Genomic DNA, 8,875 nt, shown 5'->3' on the forward strand with positions numbered 1-8,875 from the left:
GTTTTCCTGCCGCACTGAGGCTCTCCAGCCCTGCACCTTTGTTGCGCACTGCGCATGCGCGAAGGTGCCTTCACATGGTGTCGGGTATAAAACACTTTTGTTTGATTTCTTTTGGTTGAAAGGGACTAAATACGATTTTTTCCCCCCGCAACATGTCAGCTCAAATGTAATTGATTTAACATAGTTTGATAAGGCTGAGGTTTAATTGATTACTGTAATTAAAATATATCACGATACGCTGTTCGGGTTTCATGCTGCATTTTCCTGCTCAGGGTTGTGAGGACTACTAGAAAGGTTCACAATAACGACCACATGACAGCAGGTCAAGGCTAATGTATAATTTAATTAAACGCGTATGCAGACCAAACGACTGAGTCGTAGCTATGCTTTTCAATTCCGATGAGCGTTTAAATGCGACAAGGAGAGTGCAGCATGCTTGCAATTAGCAAAAACAAAGCTAATAGTGTTATATAAAGCAACATGTTCTCAAGTAGACATTATAGGTTATTGTGTTGTGATTATTCCAGACTACTGCATTCTCTGAGCCGCATTTAATTCACAGATTGTACATATTAGTTTCTGCAGTCACACCCACAATACAAAACATGAGCTCAGATTGGAGAATGTCGCGTTTCTATGAACCTAAAATGTGTCATATTTTTATATTTAATAAAAAACACAAAACAAGACATGTGGTCTTTTATTTATTTTTAAAATGACCACACACAGAGGCAAAGCAACACATAACAAACGGGGGACAAAAACAATATAAACTACATTTCCCAGCGTGCAACGCAGCACACGTCATCAGTGTGCGTCGCAATGTTTTGAACCGTTGGAGGATTTGACGCGAGGAGGTACGTGTTTGCTGCTAGTTTATATGAAACATTCAGCCTAGATACTTTCCAGCATTTCTGAGTAAGTTTTGGCCGAATAGCGGTTCGAAAAGTGTAATTTAAAAGCACAAAAAAATACGCAAATAATTGGCTTTGTATACTCTTTATTTGGAAAATGTCGGTTTAAGGGTTTCACACTCTTTGATATGGACATATGACTATTCTTTTCATGGTGGAATTTCCGTCTCCTCTTTGGTAATAATAGCAATGCAGTTTCTGTAGTCTTACATGTTCTGTTGTACAAGCACAGGTGACACCAGTTCCCACCAATCTCTCTAAGTCGCTGTCATCATAATAACAGTGGTGCCGTACCCTCGTCTTTTATATCAGTGTTTACATCTGCTTTTCTGTGTTTACAGGTTCCCACTTTAAAAATGTTTATGCCAAGAGCCTTGAAAGTGAAGAGACCAGCCCAGGGATCAGGCCAAGTTTTGCAAAAGAAACGCAAAGTTGGTCAAGAGGAGGCTAACATTAGTAGTTCAGAGACTGCTCAGAAGGAGGAAGCCATTGAAGACGACAAAACACAGGATGAGACAATAGAAGCAGCAGGAGACTCTGCATGTTTGAAAGAAAGCTCAGGACATGAAGATAGACAAAAATCTTCATCAGATGATGCAGAGGATGACGACGATGATGATGATGATGATGATGAGGAGGAGGAGGAGGAGGAGGAGGAGGAGGAGGAACCTGTTAAATCATTCAGAAAAAGCCAGAGATGGCCTGAGCCAGGAGAACCCGTCTGTGTGATGTGTGGTCGATATGGGGAGTACATCTGTGACGCCACTGACAATGATGTTTGCAGTCTTGAATGCAAAGCCAAACATTTAGTGCAAATGGGGTTGGGGACTGGGGCAGATGCGTTTGACCGTAAGGACAAAAACAGAGATGAAAGAACTCCTCAACAGCCAACAGCTGCCACTGGTGGAGGGGCTGACAGTGAAGCAGGATACTCCTACAGGGAAAATCTGTTCATATCAAGACTAACAGACGATCAGGTGCTACGAATCAGAAAGGAACTGGGCATTGAAACACAGGGGAGAGATGTCGGGAGACCCATCGTTGAATTTGAGCACTGTGGTTTTCCTACCACTCTGAGTAGCAACCTGAAAAAGGCTGGATATGAGGCACCCACACCGGTCCAGATGCAGATGGTACCTGTTGGTCTCACCGGCAGGGATGTGATTGCCAGCGCTGACACAGGATCAGGGAAGACTGTAGCCTTTCTGCTGCCGGTGGTAGTGAGGGCATTGGAGGTACAGTAATGCCGCTAACATAGTATTGATTCATAAGAAGATCCCTGGTTCATGTCCCGGTTAGGACGCCTGGGATCTTTCTGTGTGGAGTTTGCATGTTCTCCCTGTGCCTGCTAAGTCAGCTGGGATTGACTCCAGCCCCCCACGACCCCAGTAAAAATTAAGTAGTGTAAAGATAGTGGCATGATGGATGGATCCTGAAACTGCCTACTAATATTAACAGAAATCTTTGAGAATAATATGAAATTATATCCAGAGGAAAATAGTTCAAACAGGATCAACCTGTGCATCACAGTTTCTACTTTTAAAACGTTTTAACAGCCTTTCTTCTCCACGTCTTCTGATTGTAGCGTTAAAGGTTTGTGTGACATAACATTTAAAGTACATTATACCATCAAGTACTTAATTCTATAACTCGGATAATAAAAATACATGCTAGCAGCTAACTTTTCAGAACAGAAAACAATTTGCATGCAGCATTTGTGTTTTTGTTTGATATAAAATAAGATTTTTTTATTTTATTTTTTGTTGAAAAAGCCTGGAGCCAAGTTTTAGGGCTCATCGTTTCTTGAAGTTGTTTTGTTGCAGGGCAAATTTTTGTCCAGGTTTTAAGTTTCTTAATCACCAACTTTTCAAGTGACTTGCAGTATGGAATGCACACATCATATTATTTTTATTCTTCTGGGAAAAATCTCAAAGATCCTACGAAGCCAGGAGAATTATTCAAATTATTATGATTACTAAGCAGGATGATGCTGCATTTGCATGTTAAGTAGGTGGGATTGGATTCAGAGGACTTCTGTAACAAACAGCTGCCCTGCTGAGCTAGACTCCTCCAGCAGACAGAGAAGCTGCCCTGGAGGGAGCACTGACCTCCTTCTGCAGAGGAAAAAGCCAAATAAATAAATGCATTCTCAAGGAGAACAAGTTTTTCACAGAAAATAAATTCTGAATACTACTTCACTATTCAGAAAACCTTTCTAGTAGACATGGAATCCATAACACTTCACTTCTATTTTTAGAAACCAGCTCACAGTGTGTGCAGCCCAGTAGCTGTGATCCTGACCCCCACCAGAGAGCTGGCCATCCAGATAGAGAGACAGGCCAAGGAGCTGGTGATGGGGCTCCCCAACATGAGGACCGCACTGCTGGTGGGGGGCATGCCGCTTCCCCCGCAGCTCCACCGCCTCAAGAGCACCATCAAAGTACAGTATCTGTTTTGACAGTCAGGTTCTCCTCTCCCGGTCAAAGCAATGGCTTTTACATGATTTGACTTTATAAATGTTCTACATCATTGTGTTTCTCTTAATCTTCTAGATTGTTATCGCTACGCCCGGGCGGCTCATCGAGATCTTGAAGCAGAAGGCACTGCAGCTTGACAAAGTGAAGGTTGTAGTTGTTGATGAGGTATGACAACATTTTGAAATTTAGATTTGCTGAAAGTTCAGAAAATGTGAAATTTAACCCTTTATGGGGCAAGTGACCATATCTGGTAACTTCCTTAGACGTTCAATATGTTCGCCATGTGCCTCTTCTTGAGGCTGAAGAACCATGGGCACTTTGATTTAGTTTTTATATTAGAGCCAATATCACGACATTACGAAAACTGTCACTATGTTCCAGGCACTTTATAAATGCTTCGTTACTGGTTTGCATTGAACTCCACTTTGATTTACTTTTTGAGATTAGTGCTGAAACCACCACCCCAAGAACAATGTGACTAAATGAACTTTATAAAGACTTTGTTACTGGTTGTGTAAATATGATTACCTCAAACTAAAATGTTTCTAAATAAACATTTTTTGCAGTTTGTTACTTTTTCTTTCATTTATTAAAAATTCCCCTTTTGTTAACCGTAGACGGGCGAGTTACCATAACTTTATTCATCTTGATTTGCAACTTTATTTAATTTTTTTTTTTTAAAGTCACAAAAGTAATAATATTTTGGAAATATCCTTCAATAAAACCCTAGAGTTGAAATTTTTATTTTACAAGTATTTCAAGGAGTGCCCTATAAAGGGTTAAAGGTTGAAAGACTGTGTTTAATTTAAAGCAACGGCTCTCCGTTTTTGATCAGATCAACATGCATTCAACAAAGACAGTAAAGTTTCAGCTCTTTGTGGTTTTCTGCATCTAAATGAGCATCTTCCAGTAAACATGAATTAGTCATTTTCAAATTATATCACTTTTGCTTAAATGTACTATTATGATGACCAAACAACAGTTGCCTTAATTTTGCCAAACGTAATATAAATCTCCCAAATGCCGTTCATGCCGTGCTGTTCATCAAAATCAATTCTGAAATGGAGAAATGTCCTAAAACAGGAATTTTTGTGGTGTGTCTTGTAGGTCGACACTATGTTGAAGATGGGTTTCCAGCAGCAGGTGCTGGAGGTTCTGGAGCAAGTCCCAGAGGAACACCAGACTCTGCTGGCATCAGCCACCATCCCAAAAGGGACGGAGGAGCTAGCCGCTCGGCTTGTCCGTGACCCTGTTCGTATTACTATTGGTGAGAAGAATCAGCCGTGTGCCAACGTCAGGCAGATCCTGCTTTGGGTAGAGGAACCCTCCAAGAAGAAGAAGCTGTTTGAGATTCTCAATGTAGGTTATAGACTTGAGGTTTTGATTTTTTTTTACTGTGACTGTAATATTGCAGGAAACCCATGTACAGTGCTTATATGCTGTCTTTTTTATTTTTTAAGTCTTTTTTTTGGGGGCATTTTTTGCCTTTATTGTATAGGACAGTCGAGAGAGACACAGGAAAGTAGGGGAGAATATTGGGGGAAGGAATTGCAGCAAAGGGCCGTGAGGGATTCAAACCCATGGCCGCTGCATTGGGGACTATAGCCCCCATAGACACATAGGTCGCCAGCTCAACCAGTTGAGCTACAGCGGCAGCCCCATTATATGCTGTCTTTAACTAGTCAGCAGTTTTCTTAGCTTTTATGTAAGACCGGTTCTAATTGTACTCTGGAAACACAAAAAAAGTGCTTTGGAAGAGATAAACACAGAAGCTGGGTTATTATTTTAATTTTAGCTCACAAATTACAGTTTATTTATCGCTCAGTCTTCACATGCACTGGTACCAGCGTGGTGTTTTATTATCTTGACTACTGGAAGTGGGAATTCCTCGAGCTCCAAAGACCAGTCTCCCCACTACACCATATTTAGACAGCCATTGCTGCTGCCCCGGCCCCTGTCTGGAGGAAATGGGTGGGCCCAGAGCCATGGCCTCACTCCAGGAATCCCAGCAATGGCTTAGACCATTTATACAAGGCAAGGCAGGACGAGTCTGCTTAGTTAACCCAAAGAAAAAGTGCTGGTAGGCCATAGTTTGAGTATTAGGAGCCTTTTTCTTATGGGGATGTTACAAGGTTGTTATTTTGTTTTTCAACCGAAATATTCATGACAGTGAGGTTATTCTCTGAACAGGGAAAAGTGAGTGGGTGTGTGTATGTGGTTATATCATGAAATTGCAGGGCTGGTACGCTGGGATTTGGAGGGGACATCCCTAGAAAGCCAAAACTCTGAAGTGGACACGACTCTACCAGAAACAGCTGTTTCATATGTTGCAACTCTTTCAGCTCAGACTTAATAGAACACGTTCTCCCCACTTGTCACTACCACAGTAAACTCAGAGCAGTGAGAATCCCCTGTATCTTTTAGCTGCCCTTTTGCCCCAGACTAAGACTTCTAGGTATATTTACATATTCAGGCTGTGTAAAGCTTTTCCTGCTTTTACCAGATATCAGAAGGCAAGAAATGAATTTGAACTAGATAATAGGGGAAGTTTTCACTCATGTGTTACAGCACACATCGTTACAGTTAACCGATTACATCTACTGATAAAAACACTTTCCTCAAGTGTAGCCAAACAGATAAATGTGAAGGACTCAGGTATTTTTGTTCCTCCAACATGTGTGTTCCTGATTGGAGAGTCATAACGATCATCAACTGGAGGTTGAAAGTTGGGAATCAGCCTGTAGCACAGTGACACACATGCACATCGTTTCAGAGTTACTGTACTGAATGTTGTGGAATACGACAACCTCTCACCTGCTCATTCTTGACTTTCTAGGACAGTAAGCTGTACCAGCCTCCTGTGGTCGTGTTCGTGGACTGCAAACTTGGTGCTGATCTGCTGTGCGAGGCGGTCGCCAAGGTGACAGGCCTCAAAGCCGTGGCAATCCACTCTGACAAGAGCCAGTGGGAGCGCAACCGCATCCTCAGGGTGAGGCCGGTGGCAGACAGAACACGCACAGTCAAGCGGATAAGTCACAGCGCTCCCATGTTTGGTGTCCAAGAATGTTGCTCCTGGATTAGTTGTAGGTCGAAGACGACAGACAGACGCAGTTGGAACTTGGCCTTATGTTGCTTAATTACATCCAAAAGGATGTTGTTGTATTCATGCAAGAGGAAAGAACAAAGTTTTGATTTCACTCAGTTTCATTCTCTGAGACCACATGAGCTCTTTTTTTCAAGATCACGACTGCTTTAGGTAAAAAAAACCCTACAATCAAGAAAACGAAGGAGTAGGGATCAGTTTATCTAATTAGAAAAGGTCCAAAACAATGCAGAATTAATCCTAATAAACCATAAATTTGGATTATTAGGACACATGTATTTATACTTGCCTGAGAGAGATACTGAGTAGTTAAATGTAGTGTACTTGGTATCTTGGGAAACTTTAGGTTCTCCATTATAATGTAAGAACAATATCCGTGAAGGTCATATAATTTTTTTTTTTTTTTCTAAAAATAGAAGGTGCTTTATAAATCACAGTCAGATAATGAAATGTTTGCTCTGTTTGGTCTTCAGGGTCTTCTGGATGGAGACTTTGAGGTGGTGATCAGTACAGGTGTGCTCGGCAGAGGACTGGACTTAGTCAACGTCAGACTGGTGGTGAACTTTGACATGCCGAATACAATGGATGAGTACGTCCACCAGGTCAGTGAAGCAACATCACACAGCACTCCTGTCTGTTGTGATGTGATGCACTTTTTTTTAAGTAACTATGAGTTTAAAATGAATTCTTCGTTGCTAATCATATAAATCCTGTACATAGAGTTAAATGGCAGAATGTTTATTTCCAGAATTATTGTGCTTGAATATTGGTTTATCTTTCTTTCTTCCTGTTCAGGTGGGCAGAGCCGGTCGTCTGGGACACAGGGGAACGGCCATCACTCTCCTCAACAACAACAACAAGCGACTCTTCTTGGAGGTGGTGAACCGGGTCAAACCCACCGGGTCCATCCTGCCGCCTCAGCTCTTGAACTCACCCCATCTCCATGAGCAGCAGAGGAGGGAAAGACAGAAAACCAAGATGGGACATGAGGACAAACTAGTTACCCAGAACAACCTCCTAGACATCATACGGAAACATGACCGCCGCAAGAAATAACAAAAGTGCGCTCTCTATGTACTCAGGAGATGTTAGTTTGTATATTTCATTGAAAATACAAATAGATGGAGATTTTGTGCATTGTGACTGTATGTTTTGTATCATTTGTGTACTCAACTAAATTAAAGTGATCCTTCATTTCACAAGCAAGGCACTCACACATCGTACAAATTATTATTTTTTTGCAAACCAAGACTGACTCACTGTTATTTGTGACAAATAAATATCTTAAACCAGGGTCCCCTTTGGACTAATTTGTCTCAAGTCATCAGGGACCTTCTGCCTGACCATCCCTGATCTTCTAAAAATGAAAAATATGCCCATAATAAAAACACATTTTCTTGGTTATATTTTGAGAACCTGAAACTGCAGGACTCTGTTCTGCTTTGATAGGGCTATCTAGCAATATTTTTGTAGTACAGCTTAACATACCTCAATGAGACTTAAATGAACTATATGTAGTTTATAAGATGTCACTAGCTGACTTCTGCATTGTCAATGTTTCTGTTAATGTGTGTTTAAGAATGGGACTTTTCATGACAGCTTTGTGTTTTGTTTTTTTCATATTTCAACTCAACCATCAATGGTGATTTCTGGATCTACTTGTCCAATTTTACAGATTCTGAAGCAAAAGTATAATGAGAAACAATTGTGAACATTTCAGGCTTTTATGCCAAGTAGTTCCTGAGATGTTACGCAAACACAGCCTCCAATTTCAATGTACAAAAAATGGGTCTGCTGGCTTTTTTTCCCTTTTATTTCTTCTTCTTTTTTTCAAACATTATCTCAGAAAGTATTTGAAGGATTGAGTTAAAATTTCCCAAATATTCTTATAAATATCCAAATTCTATGCAAAAAAATACTGCAAAACAGAGATGGTCTAGCAGAAATTGTTTTAAAATTTTGACATTTGACAAGGAAAGACCCCTTTCTGTTTTTCTCTAAAGACTTTTTTTTTTTTTTTAAATTCACAGTCAGCTTTATTGGCCAAGTTAATATAGTCATACAGGAAATTTGCCTTGCATTTGTTTTATGTTATTTTTTTAAAAAATTTGCTCTCAAAATACTGACACAAAAAACACAAATGCATTTAAACTGGGCAGCAAGTTAAAGAACAAAAAATAAGTTTGATTACTATATACAGCTATAGATTTGTGCCTGATGATCAATACATATAATACAGTTATGGACAATAAATACAGGGTTAATTTATGGCTACTAAGAAGTATTTCTCTCCATCATTAGAAGCTGCAGAATTTGCACTGATGTTTTGGTTCTGTTCGTGAGCTCACAGTCTGTGGTGTTTGGGGAAATGTTTTTATTGT

General features: G+C 40.4%; 1 protein-coding gene across 1 annotated transcript; it reads left to right on the forward strand.

Moving 5' to 3' along the window:
- The first annotated feature begins 817 nt into the window (after positions 1-817).
- ddx59 (DEAD (Asp-Glu-Ala-Asp) box polypeptide 59) lies at positions 818-7,710 on the forward strand. Its single transcript, XM_008292210.1, has 8 exons — positions 818-857; positions 1,256-2,149; positions 3,172-3,354; positions 3,467-3,556; positions 4,499-4,750; positions 6,228-6,380; positions 6,968-7,096; positions 7,290-7,710. The coding sequence occupies exons 2-8, from the start codon at positions 1,271-1,273 to the stop codon at positions 7,548-7,550; spliced, it is 1,947 nt and encodes a 648-aa protein (XP_008290432.1). The 5' UTR covers positions 818-857; positions 1,256-1,270; the 3' UTR covers positions 7,551-7,710.
- Positions 7,711-8,875: the final 1,165 nt, after the last annotated feature.

Source organism: Stegastes partitus, unplaced genomic scaffold (genome assembly GCF_000690725.1).
Source record: "Stegastes partitus isolate 25-593 unplaced genomic scaffold, Stegastes_partitus-1.0.2 Scaffold793, whole genome shotgun sequence".
Lineage (NCBI taxonomy): Eukaryota > Metazoa > Chordata > Actinopteri > Pomacentridae > Stegastes > Stegastes partitus.